The 24,983-nt window shown below is 36.3% G+C and overlaps 1 protein-coding gene across 3 annotated transcripts in view; it reads left to right on the forward strand.

The window, feature by feature from the left end:
- The window catches only part of PLXDC2 (plexin domain containing 2), a 401,646-nt gene that overhangs the window by 244,460 nt on the left and 132,203 nt on the right, over positions 1-24,983 (forward strand). For all 3 annotated transcript variants that reach the window (XM_087825356.1, XM_016224708.2, XM_016224709.2), the window contains one exon: positions 20,131-20,253. In XM_087825356.1, the coding sequence (XP_087681482.1) occupies positions 20,131-20,253 (123 nt within the window). The remainder of the gene's footprint in view (positions 1-20,130; positions 20,254-24,983) is intronic.

Here is a 24,983-nt window from a genome sequence, read left to right on the forward strand (position 1 = left end):
GAGAACAGATATAATACCTGCTCTATGTTTCTACCGTCTTCTCTCTAATTCTCTGTGCACAGTAGATATTAAATAGATACTATGCAAGAGAGAAGAGAAAGATATTAGTAGCAATTGAGGAGAAAATCTGTTCATTGTAAGTCAGGTAAAATCATGCAATGACAAAAAAGGACTTATACCAGTTCAGTATTTGAAAAGGATGGGTATAGGCTATTGTCAATATTAAAATTGAAGAAAAATTTCATCATTACCATTTTATAATAGAGGTTATGTCATTTGGTATCTTTAGCAATTAACATTTATAACTAACTGCTAATCTTTTAACTTTTAGAATATTTCAAGTATGTGACTTATTCTAATTTTTTATTTCTTTATTTTTATTAAATCACTTTGTTGAGGTATTATTGACATACAAACTTCTGTAGATATTTAATGTATACAACTTGATGAGTTTGGAGATAAGTATTTATACCTGAAACCATCACCATAATCAAGGCTATAAATAAATTCATCACTGCCCAAAGTTTTCTGTAACCTTGTTGATTGCTTGATTGATTTTTCTTTTGTGGTAAGAGCCCTTAATATAAGATATACCCTCCTAACAAAAATTTAAGTGTACAATACAGTATTTTAAACTATAATGCCCTATTTTGTACATTAACTCTCCAGAACCCTTGCTTTTTGGTTTGTTTGCTTGTTTGTTTAAGCTATTTATTGATTTATAGAGAGAGAAAGGGAGAGAGAAAGAGAAACATCTATCCGTTGCCCCCCCTAAGCACACTTACTAGGGATTGAACCCACCCAGCCAGGGCTTTTTGATCTACTTGATGGATATTAAGTTCGTTAAATGCAAAGTTCAGATCGCAGGTGGATTTTTTTTTTAAGTTGAGGGTTTTTTAAGATTTTGTAATGCAGTCAAGAGAAAGTAACATGGATTGAGGATTTCTTTTTTTTATGTTTTTATTGATTTTAGAAAGAGAGGAAGGGAGAGAGAGAGAAACGTCAATGTAAGAGAGAAACATTGCTCAGCTGCCTCCTGCACGCCCCCTACTGGGGATCGAACCTTCAACCTGGGCAGGTGCCCTGACCAGGAATTGAACAGGCAACCTTTTGGTGCATGAGATGAAGCCCAGCCAATTGAGCCACATCAACCAGGGCAAGGATTTTTTGTGTTTGTTTATGTATAAAATAAGGGTTGAAAAAATGAGATCAACAAATGTGTTGATCATTTTTTTTAAGCAGAAAAAGAAAAACTTGAACCTTTCCTAATCCTGGGACAATAAATTGCCTAGTTAAAAAAAATAAAAATGAGAAGGAATCCCATCCATTATGATTTGAAATGCTAACCTATACCTCAGGGAGGTTACAATATTTGCATTTCTTTGTGAAATAGGATATTACATTTCCCCAAATTTCTGCTTACACCAGTTAATATTGGAATGTGTTTTTAGCCTTCTGTTTCGAGGATGTGTTTAGCAATAGCTATTGAGTTTTGGGCATTGTCACAACAAAATATGTCATCATTTTTGTAATGCATTATTTTTATAAGGTACCACGTTGCTGCCACCAATGAGAATTACTGTCATATAGTGTTTTAGATGTTTCCATACAAATTGGCAACTTGAGCATATTAAATATTATTACCTCTTGAGTAAAACAGCAGCTTCTCTCTGAGGCTGATAGATTATATTTCCAATGATATACTGAAAGCATTAAAAATTCATTATACCAGAGTCATTCTTCTTCTAGGATGTTCTGACCCAGTATTTGTAAGCTCAGCTCTAAAGAATTAGATTAGTAAGATTATTTTGTCTGGGAATACATTTGCTTGTCTATAGGTTTCTCTTTTTAGTGATTGTAATCAGTAGTTTTCTATTTGAAAATAGTCTTTCTGATATCTTCTTTCAGATGGGAAATAATTATAAAATCATTTAAGTGGAGAATATTTCAATGTATTTTTAAAATACAATATAATTATGAAATGATCCATAAAGTAATACATTTTTGGAATTGGAGAGAACCTTAACTACTCAATGTAGTTCCAAAACATGGAAAGTAACTTCCAAGAAGGCAGGACGCTCTCCGTCTTTTCAGTGCTGTATCAGCCTCCAAAGCAACATTTGGACTGAGTCTGCTTTTGGATTGATAAATGGAGGAATAAATGAAATATGGAAAGCACAGTTTCATTTTCCAAGCATTCACAGGGATGTAGTAAATGATGAGCCTGAACCTTTTTCTCTTTAAAGGAAGATTAATATGTTTAGCAAAAGAAACAAGATATATATGCCAATAACTATTCTTTATGCCACCATGAGAAAGTTGAAAAATGACATGAAAGTTCAAGGGAACACCACGCCTGCCTGGTAGGGATGGAGATTGCTCGGGAAGAAGTGTGGAAGATAAAGCTGGAGGAGCAGGTGCGATTTTGACAGGTGTAGTATATGCAAGAGAAGGGCTGTCCAGGAAGGGGAAGTGGGAATGAGAGCATACAAAAAGGAACTGAAAAATTATGAAGGGTAGACGACCTGGCCTTGCCTTCCCTGGGGAGGAAACTGGATAGACCTATTACTATTGGGTCACCACCGAGGGCTGTACATGACAGGCCATGCTGCTTAGAACTGTTTTAGTATTACCTTTCATCAAAAATTAGTTCTTCTGATCTTTATCATAAGCAGTAACGGGGAATGGCCTGATCAGAAATGTTTTGTTCATTTTCCTCAGTGGTAGCATTTATGGTGTAAGACCCCACCTCTTTAGACTTCCGTGACACCGTTTTTCCTGGCTCATTACCTCCCCTCCCAAACCTTGGTTCTTGTTTCATCAGTCTTTCCAGTTTTGTTGGATCTACATATTAAGGTTGTCTTTGTTTTGTTTTTCCTTTTTAACTAGCTGTGCTCCTCCCCGCCCCCCGAGACTCTGTGTGACCCATCCCTTCCTTTCCTTACTCACTGCCAACAGTTAGATTCCCTGTCACCTCACACCTGGATTATTCCAATCACTTCTGGCTCCTCACTGGGCTCCTTGTTTATTGGCACTCCCTCACCAGGGAGTATAATTGTACCAAACGAAACCGAAACGCGGTTTTATTACTCTCCTGCTTAGTTTCTCAGTAGGAATCAGCCAGCATTTGTAGAGAACCTGTTATGTGCTACACAGAAGGGGTTACAATGACCGTGCATTCCCCACTCTGCAGGAATGTCCCATTTAGTGTGGGTGATAGACTTGTAAACCTAAGTTTTGCACAGTGGAAAAACTAATAAAATGCCTTAAAATGTCTTTTATCATTTTCTAATACTTTCACATAAGCTTATTTATTTTAACCTTGGTGGTAAATTCCTCATGCCACTTAAAAATAGATTTATTACTCTATTTACTTAAAGTGAATTATTTATTTTACCTATACTAGCAACTAATGTTATGATGTTTTATAATTTGAAAGATAAGTATATTTTTAATTCAGTTTAGATTTTTGAAAAAAATTGTGTTGGGATCCAGAGAAATATTTCGTTTGAACCGTAGATGTTCTCTAAGTAAAATGTACACATTTATAAACTAACATTTGGTTTAGTTTAGTTCAAAATCAAAACCGAAAATGTCAATGTGAAATGTTTGTTTTGTCAATAAACCTTTTAAAGAATCACTCTGTAATCATTGCAGGAAAGACATATTTACTTCATGTTAAAACCAGCTAAGAATAACCAAATTATTGGTGTTATCAGCTAAAATTGACTGTTAAAACTATGAGATGTTTACGTAAGCCCGTGGTAACCACAAAGAAAATACCTATAGAAGGCGCATAAAAGAAAAAGAGGAATCAAAGCATATCATTACCAAAAAAAAAAAATCAATGAAATACAAAGGAAAACATTAAGAGAGGAAAATAGGAATAAAGGAGCTACAAGACAGATGGAAAACAAGCAATAAAGTCACAGTAGTAAGTCCTTCCCCTCTCAGTAATTACTTTAAATGTAAGTGGAGCAACCTCCTTCATCAGAAGACTTACTACTGAATGGATTAAAAAACAAAACACAACAGGATTCAACTATCTGCTGGCTGTGAGAAATTCACTTTGGATTTAAAGACACATGTAGGCTCAAAATGAAGGGATACTCCATGCAAATGGTGACCAAAAGAGAACAGAGTGGCTATACTTATATCACACAAGGCAGAATTCTGATACAAGTATTGCCTATCACAAGAGACAAAGAATTCTAAATAATGATAAAAGAATCAATTCATCAGGAAGACATAATAATTTTAAATATATGTGTACCCAACATTAAAGTCCATAAATATGTAAATCAAACAAAGACAAGCTGAAGGGAAAGTTAGACAGGGAGAAATCATAACAGGGAACTTCAGTATTCCTCTTCAATAATGGATACAACATCCAGACAGAAAATCAATAACGAAATAGCAGACATGAATAACTATACAGATCAAAAGAACCTAACAGACATATGCAGAATATTCCATCCAACAGCCCCAGAATACACATCCTCTTCAAGTCCACATGGAACATTCTTCAGTATAGATTATATGTTAGGCCACAAAACAAGTCTGAAATCATATCAAGCACTGAAATCATATCAGGCACCTTTTCTGACTACACTGGTATGAAACTAGAAAATTAATAGCTAAAGGAAAACTAGAAAATATACACATACATGGAGATTAAACAACACACTCCTGACCATCCAGTGAGTCAAAGAAGTGTTCTTACCAAAATTATAACAAACAAAACAAAAAAAAGCATGAATGATCACATTTGGGGGAGGTGGGAGGGGTAAACTTTGCATGAGATCCCAGAGTGCCAATCTTATGGTTATTCTTTCTTATAACAAAATCAATTTTCCCAGAGGACAGTTATTTTGAGAAACATTTGATGTCCACAAAGTTCACAGATTCTAATGTACACCTTCAAATATTTTCTAACACTCTTTCACAACATTTTTATTATCACTTGAATTTACTTCACAGGCTCTCGCTGAGTCTTTCAGTTACAGAACAGAATGGAGATACTAACTTAAATTGTTCACTTATAAAAATAAAAAGATTCAGATTTCCTTTTAATCTTTGCTCTGTGCCCAGCCTCACTTTGGATTTAAATTGCTCCTCTCCTCATTGTATGGTCTTGATTACTCTTTTCCTCAAAAAGGAATCCTCCTCTGCATCTCAACTCCATGTTTATCTCCCATTATTACCCTCTGCTTCAGTGGGAGAATATTCAGGGGGGATCTTGAGTGACCTTTTTAATTACTCTTTTATTGAGTCTTTCATATTTGTTTATCTGAAATAGGTTGGGAACCTTAGAACAAGACTTCTGCCAGAGTGTACTTATAACATTTCTACAGTTGTGTTTTATAGATTTTCAAGTATAATATTTTTTTGGCTTTGTTTTTATTTAAAGTTCTGTCAATACTTATACTCCCTTAGTTTATTCCAAAGCGAGGTCTACATCACAGTTGGAAAGAAAATCTTCATCATGGAACATATTTGCTATATCTCCCTATATAGTATTTGTGAACTACTCATATTGCAGACAAATACGTTGTCAGCGGGGAAATAAGTGCATTTGTCATATAAAGGCTCTACGTAAGGTTTAGATCACAGAAGACAACACATCAGAATGGAATGTGACCCTTAAAGTGATTTTTTTTAGTTTGTCCAAGAGTAGTTTATCTATGTGTGACCTTGCATCCTCACCTTATCTGGGGTAGAAATACATATCCATATTTATGGTGAAATTATCCAATGGTCCCTCCCTTTTGTAGGTCTTGCAATGGTGCTTATCCATAGAAAGAATATGATTATTGCCAGATCCCCAGGGGTCCTGAGGGCTTAATGCAAAAGCAACCGACTCAACAGGGAACCTTTAGTGATGGAAAACCACCATATGACCCCTTTCATTGTCCTACCTATGAGTGACAGAAATTGGAATAGATTGTTTGCATATTTTTATTCTGAAACTAGCCTATAGATCGAGATTTAGTTTTTGCTCCACAAGTTTCTTCGTTTTAGTAAATGGCACCATCATCTTCCATTTGACTCCCTCCTCAGCTCCTCGCCCTATATCTAATGACCCATCTGGGCAGATTCTACAGTGGTCCCTCGGTTTTCCAATGCAATCCTTTCTGGAAGGCCATTCAAGTTCTGAAACGTTCAAAAACCAAGGGATCCACAGCCGACAGCTGGGCCTCAGGATCTTGCCCTCAGCTGAAGCCACGGGGCATGTTCGACTTCCGAGGCGTGTTCGGAAACCGAAGCATTTCCTTCTGGGTTCACGGCATTAGTAAATCGAAATGTTCATCAACAGAGATGTTTGGAAAACCGAGGTGCCACTGTACTTCTAAAAAACGCTTTGATGTGTCTACTTCTGTCTACCTCATTCCTAGCTTTAAGACCATTCCGCCTTTCCATGGATTGTTGAAATGGTGAGCTGTTCACCCTATTTCAAGTAAGATTCCTCCTTACTCATTGTCTATACTCTGCCTGAATAAATTATAAGTAATTTTAAATACATCAGCTGTATTTAAAAAATACACACTATGAAAACCACCTTTGTACCCAATACCCGTATTCAGGCTGTGAGGCAAAAATAGACCCAGTTGAATTGTGCCATGTACCCATTCTCTATTCTTGTGCTTGGGAAATAAGCACTCTCCTGAATGTGGTATTTATCAGAATGCTCCTTCAGTAAAGCAAGTCTGGAATATTAAGTCTCTGCTTCAGCACTTCCATGTGTTCCCCTTATCTTTGAAAAAAAAAAAAATCCCCAAACCTTTGCCTGGCTGCTTGGCCTCCCCCAGCCTCCCCCTGGCTGTTGCTCCCCAGGCTCATCCCATGCCATTCTGTGAAGCCCAGAGAATGCCCTTCCTCCTCCTCTAGCCTCATGCCTGGTGCTGTCGCTCGGACACACTGAGCACTCAATAGCTGCTTGCAAATTGGATGAGTGCATGAATGACGGTCAGGCACTGTTGAGACACAAACATGAAAAAGTTACAATCACTGTCCTCTGTAGTCGGTAACCAGTAATAAGAGGTGGAAACAGGCCAGGGGGTGGATGTGAAACTAAACAACTGTAACTCCGTGTGACAAGATTTATAATAGAAGTCTGGAGGGGCATAGGGATGGCACACTGACAGGTGTAATCAGACCTTCGGGGTTGGAGTGGATAAAAGGAGGCTTCACTGAAGAGGAGATGTTTCCTTTGACGCTTGAAAGGCCAGTAGGATTTTGCAGGACACAGAAGGAGGAAAGTGTGTTCCAGGCAGAAAAAGCAGCCGGGAGGAGGTGAAGCGCAGGGCTCATGAGGAGGAGAGGTCGGAGACTTTGGTGAAGAGCCAGGCAGTGAGTGACCAGACCAGGGAGGGCTTTCTACCTCTGCAGCAGCATTTGGAAATTCAGCCACTCTCATTCCTGAAACCAACTTATTACTTATATGCCAGACACTGTGCCAAGCCGAGTAAATTGACCCACCTACCCTTAAAAGCTTATCTAATGAGGTAAAACAAATCCATGATGCAATTTTTTTTTATCATTTTCTCTTCAAATATTGGTGTCCCTGGAATGGCTAGAGTCTAATAAAATCACAGTTTTGTATGATGTCTTGTATATTATAAAGTCACTGGGCAGCAGCCATAAACCAGAGGGGCCCCCGTGTCGCTCCCACACCCCTAACCAGCCCTTGCACTGCAGTTGTGCCGTGGCACTGTCCTCAGAGACCTCCAGCATTGCAGAACCAGCAGAGGGTGGTTCTGGCCACCCGAGGGGCCGCAGTGAGCCATAAGCACAAGATTTCAGCCTCCACTTTTTGCAGAATGGTAAGAGTTTAGTAGGGGACCTGCTCTGACTCTCTCCCAAGGTCAGCTGTGAGTAGATGCTCACCTGGGTGATTTCAGCCCCTTGTGTGTAATGACTGCGGAGACCCATTTCTTAACATAAAGTCGGTCAGCTTCCTCAGTAACACGTACATACTCCTGAGGGGATAACATGGTAAACATTACAGCCATTCACACCATAGTACATAGCACCCACCAATTTTTTTCCCCCCTGAGAGACGTTTTAAACAGGAAAGGAGAGAGCTAAGTGTCATTAAATACCTGGGTACGGTATTTAGTGTATGAAGAAGGAAATGTTGACGTCTGAACAATTAACTATTAATTTTGTCTGTCTCCCCATGCCTCCTATATCTCAAATTTGTGGAAGGGTTAAGACATTATTAATTTTTATTTAATGGGGTATTACTTTTTATTTATAGGGGCATTACTGGTTCAGTGCAGGCCTGCCCTAGTTTTACTGAGCTTTGGGGATTCTACCTGCAGCCACCTGGACTACTCCACTCAGGCACGGACAGGAACTGCAGATGAATGTACCGGGCAAGACTGCCTTTCAGCATGGTGAACCTTTTCATTCTGTGCCTTAGCAGACATAAAGTGAAAGAAAAGAAAAGAAATTTGTACCATCAGCTCTGATTGGTCTGAACCGGTCCCACAGAAGTGCACGTGAGAAGCAGGCTGTTGCTGCTCTTGCACAAAAGCTAACCTATTAGAAAAGCAGGTTACCAATTACAGTGTAGTTCTCATGCCTTTTTGCAGGGCCCTTGGAGAGGGCCTCTTTTCAACCTAAGAAGATGAGAGCTTTGCCCCCTGAGCCTTTTGACATATATAAAGGTAAAGGTGTTGAAAAAATAAATGTAAGAATTTCCTGTTTTCCCTGGGAGGCAACAAAAACCGCTGCAGCTGCACTTGGAAGGTCTTTTTCCACCGGTGGTAGCCGCGAACCCAGGAGGGGTGCAGCCTTCTTCACTCCCAGGGGCTGTCCCAGAGGCTGGTTCTATTGCCTGCCTTTTGTTTGCTATATGCCCCGTTCTCCTATTCCCAGTAAGTATTGTTCTAGTCAAAGGCACAATAAATTGAGAAGTAAATGAGTCACTTTTGCAAATGGCATTTCCTACTGCTTTGCTCTGGTTGGATAATAAGATGCGGCAATGGATATGGAAAAGTAGCATCTCTAATGAAATAGCAAGAGAAGGAAAGTGTTCAGATATCTACGGGTTGATGGCTTGAGAGAAATTTACCTATTTCTAAGGTGTGTATGAATTTCCTATAAGAAGAAATTGAAAGGAGAAATCATCAAAATTGTCATTCTTTGGCAGTGACATTCCGTCTAAATATTTTGCAGTTTTATTTCAGTCTAATAAAATATCTTTATGGTAATTGTTTTGATTAGATTCTGAATTGTATTTCTTTCATGTTCTATAGATTTCAATTTACCATTTAGATATATATTTTTAAAAGAGTTTATTGTTTCTGCATTAAAACAATGCACAATAGATACTTACTAAAAAAGAAATAAAACATAATGGTTGGAAAGAAAACATATTCTCATTATTTTTAAATGATGTGATTGTCAAAATATGAGAAGGCCCCTCCCTCCCGACACACACAAAAATGTAGATTATTAGAATTCATTGGAGAGTTGAGCAAGATTGCTGAATATAAAATCAATGTACAAAGCCAGTTGCATTTCTGAATGCCACCACAAACTGCAGCAAAATATAATGGAACGTAAAGTTCTTCATAATAATAGCTACAGAGAAGACTACCTAAATTGGAGTTAATCTAAAAATGATATAAAAGGCATTTTTGAGAAAATTACTTTTAAAACGATGAAAGATATCTAATGCCTAAATGAGTAAAGTTATCTACCATCTTCATGGGTGAGGTGACCCCAAATCCAAAGGAGTTCCCTCGTGAACTGACACAATGTCAGTGCAATTTCGGTCAAAATCTAACATGATTATTTTATTTCTGCATGTATGTGTGTGTGGAAAACACAGATAAGTGATGGTCTCTTCATTTACCAGATCTGAACACACAGAAATAAAACATTGTAGCATCCACACAGGAATAAACAAACTGACCAGTGCATCAAAACAGAGACTATAAGAGGAGTCACACAGATTTAGGAAAATTAAACTTATGATTAAGTTGATATTGCAGGTTAGTGAGGATAGAATGAAATCTTCAAAAAGTTATATTGGGTTATTTCTCTAGAAAAAAAAAAGCACCAATTGACCCATATTTTATACTCTTCAAAAATAATGTTAGGTGGAAGTTTAAAAAACATGTAAGGTAAATTTATAAAATATTTAGAGAACATATGTATAACATCAGAGTACGGAAGAATATCTCCATAATTTCAGAGTTAGGAGCACTGTAAGAATGCACAGAAAGCACAAACCATAAGTAGTATCCAGAATTTTTTTTTTTTTTTTTAAAAGCAAGGAAATGAATCCTAGAAATCAATCAAAAAAAGGCAAGAAATTTTCAGGTACTTCACAGAAAAGAAAACTTTAATGGCAAGTGAGCTTCTGAGAAAAATATTGAATTTCATTATTACTCAACCTTACAGCAATGTAAATTAATCAATGTAATTGAGTAATTTTAATTGAGTAATGTAAATTAGTGCCACAATGCAATATAGTTTTACAACTACCAGATTAGCAAAAGGTAAAAAGTGTGATGATATAAAATTTTAATAGCTATACGAAGCAATGCAGATATGTGTATAGTAATGGTAGATGTGTTGCTTGGTGTAACTGCTTTGAAAAACAATTCCCCAATATCTGGTGAAGTTTCACATTTGCATGCCGTATAAGCTAGCCATACAGCTTCTGGGTTTATGTGTTACAAAATCGTGTACCAGGTCATATGTGCAACTGCTTAAGAGCACAAAATTGAGACGATACAAATGTCCTCAAGAGTCTAATGGATAAATTAATTGTGGTGGTTTAGTCATATAGTGGAATATGATACAGCCATGAAAAATGATACACAGCTACTTGCACAATGGGGATGATTCTCTCGGGAATGTAGATTTACAAAAAAATAAAGACTTGTAGAGAATACTTACAAGTCAGTTATTCTGAAGTCTAAACATATGCAAAGCTAATTATTTAGGGATGCAGATATATTGTGGAAAAACTATAAAGAAAAGGAAGGAAATGTTAAACAAAATTTATAACAATGTTAGCCCTCAGGAGGGAAACAGTACATTTTAAAGGTCAAATTTGTAGTTTATTATATATTTTTTAGTCTGGTTGGTAGATAAGCTGGTAGATAAACTAGTAGATAAATCCATGGGTGCTCAATGATTTCTTACTCTTTTGCATAAGCACATATTCTATGCATATAATATGAATTTATCTTTTTAACATTTATTTTTAAAACAGTTAAAATACACAGTCACATATATAAACAAATCAAAATTGGTTGAACATCACAAAATATCTGTATTTGAATGTGTGTGAATGTTTGAATATGTATTTAAGAATTTTAGAATCTAAATAGTATTTGCTAAAACTTCCAAGGTCAGGGAAATATGCTGTCTCTGAATTCTGATCAAAATCTACATTTTCAGTCAAAATTTTCCACAGTAGGATTATAGGACGTAGAATCTTTAACATTTGAATTAGGATCTAATTTGTGAGATAAATGATTCCAAATGCTACTCTTTTGGGTCACAACGACCATATCCCAAATGAATACAAGTAATTCTATGTACTAACTGTACTGGAAGAACATGTATTCTAATCAATCCTCCCCTGAGTCAGAGGTGGTCCTGAATAAACTTGACTTTTTGTTTGTTTATTTTTTCATTTATATGTTTGTTTGTTTTCTTTTAGTGTGAGGGAAAGAGTTGGGAGAGGAATATAAGGCTTGGATGTGGAAAGAAAGTCTTAGAGCTGCTTTCAACCTCTCCCTGCTCTCAGTAATTATAGTGCTCTAAAACAGAGTGGATACATGTTATGTAAGAAAACATATCTGTGAAAATAAATGCATTTTTGAAAAATTCAGTGTAGGTGTTATTAATCAAAATATTGATGGGTCTGTGCATCTGGGTCAACAGAATGGTAAAGCTGTGCCTAAAATGCTTTCAGAGGAAGTAAGATGGATTTTATTGTGCTTCTGATTCTAAGACTCTCGATGTGTATTGTGTATTAATTTACATAATCTATGAGCTCCTATATATATATAGAAAGAGATTATAGATATATAGATATATAGAGATAGAGATAGTATATAGATGTATAGATATATGTTTGTATACATTTGTGTGTATATATAGCACACACATATATGTATATCCAAACAAAGTCAAATATATACTTCTTTTATTCTTTTCTCAAATAGAGCAGATTTTTCTTTCAGCATCTAATGTTTTGAGTGGTCAAATTGTAGGGCATGTTGAAAGTACAAAGTACAAAGTGTAATATGAATATACAGTTGGGTCAGTGCTTTTTTGTTACAGTTGTTTTGTCTCTCACTGAACGCTCATCACCCTAAGGGTCCAGACTGATAGAACATCTGAGGAAATATAGTTATGATCACAGTTTTGAGGTTGTAAAAAGGCACGTGTCTCAGGGAAGCTGGAAATATCAGAGAAATCTGAGCCTGACCGTATTTCCAGGGCAAAGATCAAGGGCAGACAGGGGAGGAATCAGTGCAGCTGCAGAGGGAGCCTCTGCAGAGCTGGGACTTGGAAAGGGTGTCAGGCCATGCAGATGCTGGAAATATATGCGCTGAATGTGGCGTTGCAGTTACGTTTGTACAGTCCTTTTCACTGGTTCATGTTCACAACAGTGCTGTTTAGCATCGTATCTATCTATCTAAGCAGTATATATACGGCATTCGACTAGATTTATAAGTTAAATGGTAAGGCATTGAAACCCAAAGTATCTGAGACAACAATTGGGTTACTTTAGTTATGCCGGAGAAAAGGGGAAGCAGCAGGCCCTTGACTGGGGAGTGATGGTGCAGAGCTCTCCTCCTGCCTTTTAGCTTCTTTCCTGCCTAGATGAATGGTATTTCTCTTGCACTGAAAAGGGAGGGACAATGAAGGGATTGTCAGTACATTCAAGACGTTTCATGACCCTGCTTGGAAGGATTCTGGTAAAACCTAGGCATGAGACTTCCATGTCTCCTAGAAATGCTTAAACAGTGATGGAAAACAAAGTAATGTCCCTGGAAGAATGGAGGTGGGAAAGTGTAGTTATAATTTCAGAAATGTCGAATAAAATTTGTTGTATAAACTAGAGACTGGATAAACTACATTTCTGGACAGAAATCCAAATGAGCTAGTCTCCTGCTTTACTTTAAATATACCCGATTTTTAAAGTAAGACATACAACACTACAGATTATTCGGTAAGCACAGTAAGGTGTGAAGATGTAGGGGCTCCTGAAGGTGGCCTCTCTTTACATTTGGCCATCCTTCCCCTGGGGCTCTTTCCGGATATTTAAAAAATGGATTTCAATGATAGTTTTTAAGTCCTTAGAAAAGGAAGGGACAGTTTTCACTTTTCCCCATTGTAGACCCACCAGGCCAGGGGAGGTGGGGAAGGGTATGGGAGGGGCTGGGAAGGGATGGCAATGGAGTTGGAAGACAGAACAAGGAATGAGCTCCTTTCTCTAGAGGAAGACAGAGGCTGGGTGGAAGCCCAGCGGATAGTTTTGCACTGTCCTGGGTAGTTCCCGAGGAGATTATTTGGGTCCTTCCTAGGAAATGGGAGGAATTCCACGGGAGCTGATATTTATAAGTCAGGAAGCCACGTAGTTGCCTTCTAGAAAGCCTGCCCACAGAAAGCAGGGTCCAAAATGGAATTCAGAAGAGAAGTTTGGGAAACATGGGGCAGCATACCTGAAAATCAAGACCTCAGGTACCGAGGCTGCCACATGCGAGTCTAGAATTTGACAACAGGATCCCTGAATCCTCAGTCTAGGAGAATAAAAAATTTAAAACAACCCTCCCTGTCTCTCCCGTGTAGGAGTAAGGCTTTTGAATAATTACCGGGATCTGCCTGAATAGAGGGGATGAACTTGATTTTCAAGTAAAAATGAGAAGCCATGTAGTTCATGCACTACACAACTCCAGGGGGCGCCACTCGCTGCCTGCAGTGTGAACGGGAGCATCTGTGGAAATCCTAGAGAGTCAGAGCATTTAGAAAGGAGGGAGGAGGGGAACTGTTGACAGCGACTACTAGGAGTTAACATGAGTTAAGAACAAGTTACAGTGATTTATATGACAAACAGGATGGAGAAGACAAGTACTATAGGCTACAGTTCTGTTAACAGTTCAAAATGAAGATGAAAGAAGTTATAGAGTTTAGTCTCTCTTTCCTCGTATACACAATTCTGGCTCCTGCCTTTTCTCTCTGGGGTTAGAGAGAGGCACTGTACATAGCCAACATTTATATATTGGTAATTTCATGAATGTAATTTCAGCCAATAACCAAGTGTAACCTGTTGCTTTTTCCCCCAGAGGATGACTTTGTTGTAATTTGTAATTAAGGCAATGGAATAAAGGAGCCTATGAGATGGGATATATATGTATTAGCGTATATATATTTACAGTATTTCATTATATAAAATAGATTTGATATATTTTACTTTGACAGCTGGTAGGAATTATAAAGGGAAAATACTTGGTGATTGACAGTTTTATAGAATGCTTCCTAGGAGCCAGTGGTTAGTGAGCTCACAGGAACTTCAGCAATTGTTTTTCTTCTCTAACCATCTAGGTTGCTTTTGCAAACCAGTATCCTCCCAGTGAACTGTGTGGTCTACTAGCAACAATTGTATCCAGAGGAAGCCTGTTAGGTGAACCCTGTCATTGTATAGTTGTAGCTGGCAGACAGTTACATTACCAGATAACTTACCACAATTTTTAATTTTCAAGTTAGCAATTGCTGCCACATATGGCTTTGTTTAAAAGGCTGACAGAGTTACAAGCATTTGTCTGGAATGGGGTAGTCTATAGCATGTGGGAATATATTGTGATTCATAAAATGCATTTCTGCAGAGTACAACTTGAATTATATTCAGACTTCATTTGTTGCTTTAATCAATTTGTCCACTGCAAATACTGAGCAATTGATAAAACAATAATCACAAACAACACCCAGTTAAATAGCTCAAATCTTCATGAATAGAAATGAAACAGATCATATAAAAGGTTAATGAGGGATCAGTATGAAAAATCTATTTTCTAAATCCTTGTGGATGAAAGACCATAAATTTCAGATCTATTTAATTAATGTGTAGGGGTCATAGTGCACGTCATGAAGGCAGATCAGTGGCATACACCACTGTCATTTGCTCACTAAGAACAGCACTTAACTATAAATGTTCGGTGCCTTACAGGCATACCCATCAGCTCCAACCTTTCCTCTAGGATCAAAAATACCAACTGAACTATGTTGAAGCAGAATATTTTATGTAGCTCTTTACACATTAAAGTTTCACAGGCAATTATAGCAGCTTCATGCTTCCTTTATTACTCTGACACTTCCAATTAAATGAAACAGCCCTTTGCAACAAATAGGAGGTTAATATTTTTACAAGGTGCTTATTCCACCAGAATGTAAGGAAAGGAATAGCAAACGAAGAACTTGGACATGAAGGCTTTTTATTACCTTGCAGTTAGGTCAGTGGTGTGCCTTAACCAAACTGAAATTACGCAAAGAAACACATATCATACCAGTTGGGTCTCAGGCATGATTTTGAAGTCATATGGACATCTTAGTGCAAGTCTAATTAACTAGTATACATTAGACAGAGAAAACTTCCAGGAGGAAAAATTAGAGAGAATTTGATGGATTGGTTGCTTTCAGCAAATTTTTATTTTAAGCACTCTTTTCAAGTGCTTTTCACATATCAACTCATTCAACCATCACAACAACTCAATGACATTGATACCAATACTCCTGCATTTAACAGATTAGGGAACTGAGGCACAGAGAGGTCGAGAACCTAGTCACATGGCTAGGAAATAACTTGTTTGCACCATTACATAAATTCTCTAATTATATGTCATTCATCAATTTCACAGTCACTTGGTAGATTGCAATAGGGGAATCTAATTTCAACCTGTTTATGCAACTTGCCAATTAAAAGAAAATGATGAAGTAATACAATAAAAGGAGCAGGATTTAGGGTGAGTCCACCTTTGCTCTGAGGTATAGGTGTTGGAATTTTCACACAGAGAGAAGGTCTTTTCTTCCTCATACTCCTTGTTTAAGTATGAAATCAGCGAGGGAGAGCATATAGTTCTGGAAACATAATGAATTCTAAAATATATTGTAAAGCAGTGATAAAATTTGGAATTAGAAACCAAATCTAGCTATTTGACTTTGAGCAAATTACCCGGCTTTATTACATGCCTCACTTAATAAAGGGAAATAATAATAATAATAATAATAATGTTTTCAAAGTTATTGTAAAGATACAGTGAAGAGAATACATGAAAATAATGTAATTGGTAAAGGCCAATATAGATATTTGTTAATTTCACTATTATCATAATAGTATTTGTGGTTAATAAATACATGAGTGTAGTTAATATATAATGAGTGAGGAGGGTTTATTCATGTCAGGGCTTACAATGATACAATCCTCAAATCACTTGAAAAGGTTTACAGATTTAAAATTAGATTATTCAAGTGACTAAAGACCTACAGAAAGCAGCCCAAGGAGAGCCTTCCGGGAGCAAGAGCAAAGCTGTTGATTACAGCTGGACTCAAGGCTTAACCCTACGTTTACTAGTGAAGGCCAAAGAGAAGCTCAGTGTGTCAGCTGTCATTTGAAATCCAAAAAAGCAAAATGCATTTGCTTTTCTTATTTGAATCTTTCAAATGGAGATATCTCTCTGGGTACCACATTATCTGCATAATAACCACTTTTCTACAAAACTTATGACTAGATACATAAATGAGTGCTATTTAAACTAGAAGCATAGAGTGAGCAAAGAAGACATTGTGTGATTAGCCCTTCAAATGATAACTACCAAGTCTGAAAAGAACAATAAAAATATTTTGCCTATATTACCTCCAAATGTGAAAAACCAAAAGGAATGAACTTCTTTTTTTTGTACGACTGGACATGCCCAAGACAGCTAAAGAAAAGAGGTAAATGTAAATAATGCTGCGATGAACATAGGGGTGCATATATTCTTTCAAATTCATGTTTTGGGTTTCTTCGGATATATACCCAGAAGTGGATTCACTGAGTCACAAGGAAGTAGTTCCATTTTTAATTTTTTTAGGAAACTCCCCGCTATGTATGGCGCCAGGTGGGTACCTGAAATATCAGGTTATCTAACCACTATGCTGCACAACCGAAACTAATACAAATAATATTGAATGTAAACTGTAACTGAAAAGTAAAATTTGAAAGAAAAGAGGTAAATGTCTAAATGAGTCACTGTGGGGGCCTTTGAAGCATCTGAAAAGATTTATTGCTTTAGGGTCTCCAAATTTGCATCACTGGTTCCTATCAACACCCAGTTACACTGCCCACTCTCGGCACCTGTAAGGTTTCTCTCCACTCAGTGATTAGCCACTGCTGAAGTGACATTTTAAAAATCTGGGGATAAAAAGAGCTAAGCACTGTAGAGCCCATCAATGCAGTCAAGCATTTTACTTCTTGGTCACTAAGAGCTAACCTAACATATTGAGGGAAGTAGGTTTCAATATGGCCTAGGAGCACAAACAAGTATTCTCCAAATTAGCAGAATTAAATTCATGTTGTGGAGCGGTGGGGTACTTGCCTTCTTGGGTAGTTTCTCACATTATTCTTGGTGGCGGTGGGAGTGATGGTGGTAGCAGGCTAACAGTGGTGGCAGATGTGCTAGTAGTTAGAGCCGTTGTTTCTTGTTAACAGCCGGTGCCCCACCTGTAGGAGTCATAGTAGCAGTGATCGTAATTTATTTTAATTTTACAGTAATAGAAGAATCAAGGATTGTGATTATTGCTTTTCCGTGGTAATAAATCCTTTTATATTTTTACTTTGTTCTTTGGGAACAACTTGAGACTTCACCTTCGATATTTGGGAAATTGTCATTCTGGAAAATCTTTTCCTGATGAAAGGAAGCAGCAACTAATGATTCCCATTAGTTGCTGGGAAAACTAGGTTATAGAGGGTAGAGGATAACTTTTAGCCAAATCTGTGTAGGAACATTCATTGACAAATATATATGATTTTAAATATTAACATTAAGATTTAAGTATCTGAAATCATCTATGGTTGTGCATTTTGCAATCCCTTTTCTACAAATTGCTGATGCTTTTCTTAGAGTTGTTTTGGAGAATGAATTTTCTATCGATTTAAAATTACCTTACTGCCTTGAGTTACTGCCTTCTTTATTCTTTAAAAAAAGCAAAGTTTCTTCTGTTAGTACCCAGAGAACATAGAGTAGAGAAATAGCTATCCAGAGCTACTGTCCCTGAAAGAAGATTTGCAGAGTATAATTTAATTTGTCCTTAAACTATCAGACTTACAGAATTTTTCTATCCATTTCAATGGTGAAATTATAAAGCCATGTTGGTGAGGATCAGAGAAAAAACAAATCATAGACCCGGAAAAAATAGTTACTCTTCATCTCTATAATTTTAAGGATGTGATATTGGGCTTTGAGCTTCAAGAGTGTCTCTGAAAATCTACAGGAAAATAAAATAAAGCAATGACTGCATCACTTTATATAATATCTTTTAGTACATTTGAGCTATGTAAAATTGCAGATGTACAAAATTCTGCTTAAGGCATAGGAAATTTATTTTGAAAGCTATTGCTCATCAAATGAGAAACGACATAATCAACGATTAAAACACATGCTAAAGATTTTACTAGTTAAAATATATTTTTATGGTAAATAGTTAGAATTCAAATATGCCTTTGATGAAAAATAAAAAAGAGGTAAAGGAAAGAAGACACTGCTGGGAATACAAATTAATTTCAAAGTAAGTAATTACAGATTTAATTCTCCAATAACTCACCCAGAAATTCCAGTTGAGAATTTGAAACAATAAAGACCATAATATGCCAGTGAAAGCTTTATTTACATCATAAGTGAGGTGACAAAAGTTTGAACACTTCTAGAAGTTTAAATCCTACCCAGTTTCGTGTTTTTGAAATCTTGCTTGTTTTACCAATTATTGTGAAAATAGAAACATGATCGATAAGAGCGCCAGATATCTAGTTAACTTCTGACTGCCTAAACATTGCACCTGCATTTTCACAAATCATTTGCTTTGGATTTTATTTTGTAATTGTGTGTGTGCATGTGTGTGTGTGCGTGCTCCCACATGTATGTGCCTATTTGCATATATGTTCTTAATTGTGCATTTCTTAGATTAATATTAAAGTGAGTTATCATAACTCCCTGAGCTGACTCTCCTTTTAGACCTAAAGACTTGGAGACAAGAAACTAGTACAGGATTAACAATTTGCCATGGATAATCCACAAAGTAAATAAATCCAGTGTGAATAATTAAAAGTGGGTAAGGGTGTAACATAGGAGCTGTTGAAATTTAATTCAAGAGCAAGTTCTCCATAGTAAATTCCCTCTCAGTATCCAGCTGCTAGGATAGGCTCGCACTGATCAGCAGAGAGACATCTGTGTATTATCAACGCTTTTATCATCTTACCTAAAGATTACATATAATCATCTTTTTGAAGGGGTGCTAACATTATAAACACTTGAGTAATCTGAGAAATGTGCAAGTTTTTCCATGGGTGTTTAGCCTCCTTTCAACTTTGGGAAAAAAGGTCTGAAGCATTTTCTCCATTTCAGCAATGGAGAAAGATATAAAAATATTTATGAATGCATGCTTGTGTAGCTTCTGAAATGTCCTAAGGTGAGATTGCAGTTTAAGAAAATGAAATTAAACATCATGAAAATACATTCATTTGTAGAAAGGACTTGCAAGTTTGGCTAGTGCTAAAATAACAAGGGATTCATAATGGCAAATTGAATGCTGGAATTACTGATAGTTATACTAGTCCTTTCGGCCTAATAACCTCTCCAGGTAACAGTCACTTTATCCATAGTGACAGTTGTTCAGAACATAGATTTCTGATTTGGCAGTCTGCAGGGCGCTACCATATCCCACGCAAATTTGTTACTTAATCCAGACCCAACTATTGTTGAGCAGACATTAAGACATTAATTTTGTTCTTTTTTTTAAGCTGCTATTGTATTTTATTTTCAAAATAGACTGTAACTGAGTTGGGGGTAATTAAAATTTTATCTGGGCTTTTTCTTAACATATTTTCTACTTTTCTAATTATAGGTTTCATATACACTGGAGAAGTTGTACATCGAATGCTGACAGCCACACAGTATATAGCACCTTTGATGGCAAATTTTGATCCCAGTGTCTCCAGAAATTCAACAGTCAGATATTTTGATAATGGTATGTATTGGTTAGCCTATTTTTTACTTTTAAACAGTGATAATCAGATTTAAAATATTTTTTTAAATTGAATTTTAGAGAGAGAGGAAGGGAGAGAGAGAAACATCAATGAGAGAGAAACATGGATCGGTTGCCTCGTGCACCCCCCCTACTGGGGATCAAGCCAACAGCCGGAGCATGTGCCCTGACCTGGGATCAATCCAGCGACTTCTTGGTGCATGGGTCGATGTTCAACTACTGAGCAACACCAGCCGGGCAATCATCAGATTTATATTAATAGTTTTGTAACTTGAGGTGTTTTGTTTTGTTTTGTTTTTGGTAGACTTATTTTTAAACTGCTTGGTGCAAATGGCTTAAGATGACAAATGTTATACTGTAACAGTTAATATGTGGAGTAAATATATAGACAAATGCTACTCAATTTATTCATTCATTTTGCTTGTTCAATAAATGTGTATTAAGACCTATTAGGTACTATAATAAATGTGTCTTACTAAACAACACCTCAAACCAAGCAAATACATTTGATGCTATTTTCAGTAAGTCCTTGCTATTAGAAAAACTAAATGAGGATAATTTTTTCTGATTCTCAAGTAGAGGCAAGTGGTATAATACACTGATACTAAATTTTCAAAACTTACGAACTTTATATACCATAAGATGAACACACCTTTAAAGTATATAGGGTAGTGAATAGTTAAAATATATGTAAGAAAATTTAGTTTTTCAGCCCTGGCCAGTGTGGCTCAACTGTTTGAAGGTTGTCCCAAGCACCAAAAGGCTGCAGGTTCGATTCTCGGTCAGGGCACATACCCGGGTTGTAGGACGAGGGCAAGAGGCAGCAGATCAATGTTCCTCTCTCACATCGATGTTTCTGTCTCTCATCCCTCTCTCTTCTTCTCTCTCTAAAATCAAGAAAAATGTATTTTTTTAAAAAGAAAATCTAGTTTTCCTGACTTTAAAATATGAAATAGAGCCTATTAAGGTTTTTAATGTATACTGACAACAATTTATCCCTACTATTTCTTTTCAGAATATATAAAATAGTCAAAGAAAACCTATACTGTCATGAAATGCTATTCAAATCTAAGTAAAAATTTAAGGTCCTGAAGACAGAAATGAATTTTCATGTCAACATCTTATTGAAGGCTCTAACTATTAGAGAAAATAGGAAAGGAAGAGTTTGCTTGGAAAGGTAATAAAAGATAAAAGTACAAACTTCCAGTTTTAATATAAGTCGTGGGCATGTAATTCACAGCATAGGGAATAGAGTCAGTAATACTGTAATAATTATGTATGACGAGGTATGGTTACTAGACCTGTTGTGGTGATCACTTTGTAAGGTATGTAAATGTTGAATCACTTTGCCATATACCTGAAGTAACATAATACAGTACATCAACTATAATTAAAAATAAGTTCAAATTCATTCATTCATTCATTCATTTTTTAAAAGACAGAAAATTCCATACACTCTGTCACATAAAGATAGTATTTATTTGTCCAAATTAAAAATGTTATCCTTTAAAATAATACAAGTATTTGTCATAAACAAAGCTGTTTCTACACTTCTGTTAGTGATCAAGGAAGATATTCACTAGTGGGTAGTACAGATGCAGTTGTTTGGGGCAAATGTGATCATTTTGCTAAAAGCCATCTTCTGACCAGCATGATGAAGCCTTTTATAGGTCAAATTAGCAAAGGCAGAAGGGAACTAAACATAGTTAGAAATACACTTTGAGAACCGCATTTCCAACAATTTGAATAACAACAAAGTGTGTTCCAATATTAAGTAACTCTGAATGTTAGCTGTAATAATAATTTCCCCCTATTGTTTTAAGAATTGTTATATGCTTTCCCTCTTTGAAAATGTAATGAGGTGCTAAAGCTGAAGAATGTACAAGTAGATTGTAGATATACTTGAGGCAGAACTATAAACAGAAAATTATCTGAAGCTTATTTCATGACCTACCAGACAGAATCACCAGGAAATGTTGATGAAAGTTGATTATTTCCCAAGCTCTGTCACATACTAGGTGCACCTGAGGATATTCACTCTTGGGCATAGGATTCTGATGACCAAGTTTTTATATCATTAGCATCAAAGTCATAAAGCATGTTAAATAAGTCTCTCCATCCATACACTTTCTCATACACCATGTACCTAGGCAGCTCTTAATATTTAGATTTTACTTTTATTTGAATGAGTTTTTAAAATTAATGTATGCTGCTCCAACTGAACACTAATTCTTTGAAACAAGGACTGTGACTAGAAGAAATCATTTTACCTAAGTACCTGGCACAGGAACTCATAAGCAGTAAGTCTTTTAAAATTATTCAGTTGATGAATAAATGAAAAAAATTAAATATGTAAGACTTTTTTAATTCTGAGAATTGTAAAAGTAGTAGTACTCAAGAATTAATATATTTTATTTTATTGAAATATCTTCTGTGTAATGACCAATGGCAATATTGAGTTCCTACAATATGACAATGAAAGCTGAGTAATTGCTTGTGTTTTGGTAAATGAATGAACCACTTTTGACTATTATATGCTCTTTACAAAGTCCTTTTATACAATAGCAACTTACTGAAATATTTGCAGTGTTTATTGGTTAGGATCATTGAAAGAATGCTTAAGAATGGGAAACTTAATATTGTAGGAAGGGAAAACTTTTCCAGAGGAGTCAGCAGCAGTTTAGAAAAATTCTAAGATAGTATTTCTGTAAGTTTTAAAATCACTAGATTTTAAAAATGAGACAATGCTTCTAAATGTTATAGGTAGCCTAGATGACTACAGAAGTTTAAGTGAGTCACTGAATATTAATGCAGTAAAATAGAAAAGTTATAAAAATAAACTCTTTACTAGAAAAATAATTTTAATAGCAAATTATGAAGCACAATTCATACTCTTGATACATTTAAAAGCTCTACATATTTATATCCTCCACAACATTTTATGTTTTTGATATAATTTACACATTTTTATATTGTGTATCCATTGACAAATTATTTTAGTTATAGTTACTTTTAATACTTTTGTCTTTAACCTTTACACTAGCGTTATATGTGATTCACCCACCATCATCACAATATTGGAGTATTCTGAATTTGACTATATTTTTACCTTTACCATTCAATTTTACAGTTTCATATAATTTCCTCTTACTAATTAGCATGGTTATATTTCAACTTGAAGAACTCCCTTTAACATTTCCTATGAGGTTGGTCTAGTGGTGATGAACTCCTTCAACTTCTGTTTGTCTGGAAAACTGTTTCTCCTTCAATTCTGAGAATTGTAAAACTAACAGTATTCAAGAATTAATATATTTTACTTTATTGAAATATCTTCTCTGTAAAGACCAAGAAAAATATGACAATTGAGCACTCAGTATGACAATGAAAGCTGAGTAATTGCTTGTGTTTCAGTAAATAAATGAACCATAGAGTTCTCTTGGTTGCCCTTTGAATATTTCATCCCACTCTCTCTAGCCTGCAAGGTTTCTAATGAAAAATCCATTGATAGTCTTATGTGGATTCCCTTGTAAGGAACAGATTGCTTTCCCTTGCTGCTTTTAAGATTCTTTCTTCATCTTCAAATTCTGATAAATTAATTATAATGTCTCCATGAGTCTCTTTTGATTCATCTTGTTTGGCATTTGGGGCTTCCTGGATCTGGATATCTGTTTTTGTCCCCAGGTTAGGGAAATTTTCAGCGACTATTTCTTTGAATAAGATTTCTGCCCCTTTCTCCTTTATCATCCTGAGATCCCTATAATGTAAATATTGGTCCACTTGTGGTTTCCTATATGTCCCTTAACCTGTCATCACTCTTTTCATTCTTTTTTTCTTTTTGCTCCTCGATTGAATGAATTCCACTGCCCTGTTTTCAAGAGCATTGATCCTGTCTTCTACTTAATCTAGCCTGCCATTGAACCCCTCTATTAAAATTTTCTGGTCAGTTATTGTATACTTCAAATCTATGATTTCTATTTAGTAGTTTTTAACACTTTTTTCTCTCTTTGTTGAAATTCTCACTTTGCTCATGCATTGCTCTTCTGATCTCAGTGAGCATGTTTAAGACTTACTTAAAACTCATTTGGGTAAATAATTTACCTCCATTTCATTAAGATCTGTCTCTGGAGGTCTTGTTCTTTTATTTGAAACATACTCCCTTGTTTATTCATTTTTCTTGACTCTGTGTTGGTTTCTGCACATTAGATAAAATGGCCACCTCTTGACTAAGCTGGGGTCCCACAGGCAGCAGCTGAAGTTCCAGAGGGATATCTAAGAGAACTTTGGGGTCTAAATCCTAAGCTGGGCTTCCCAGCCCAGAGCACTACAAGTAAAAAGGTGTCCACATAACATCTGGCTGTGAAAAGTAGCAGGATTTCTGTCTGTCAGAGAGAGACAGCTGGAAATGCAGGCAGCCTCTTAAAGGACCAACACACAAAGTTTTGGGATCCAGCAGAGGGAAGGCAAAGTGGACTAGAGCTGTGTGAGGAGAATCCAGAAGTGCTGGCTTAGGGGATAGAGCTAAGTCTGGATTCCTGTGCTGAGTCATTCCCTCATACAGCAGAGAATATCTTTCTCAGGGAGACATTTACTTTCCTAGCAGCTTTTGCATGGGGTGTGGGGGGGAAGCAATTGCCCTACCATGCTGGAAAATCTCTCGCCCCACCCTTTGGAGTTTCTACAGCCTGAGGCTCATTAAGAGGCTAAATAACAAT

This window comes from Miniopterus natalensis, chromosome 1 (genome assembly GCF_054644295.1).
Source record: "Miniopterus natalensis isolate mMinNat1 chromosome 1, mMinNat1.hap1, whole genome shotgun sequence".
Taxonomy (NCBI): Eukaryota; Metazoa; Chordata; class Mammalia; order Chiroptera; family Miniopteridae; genus Miniopterus; species Miniopterus natalensis.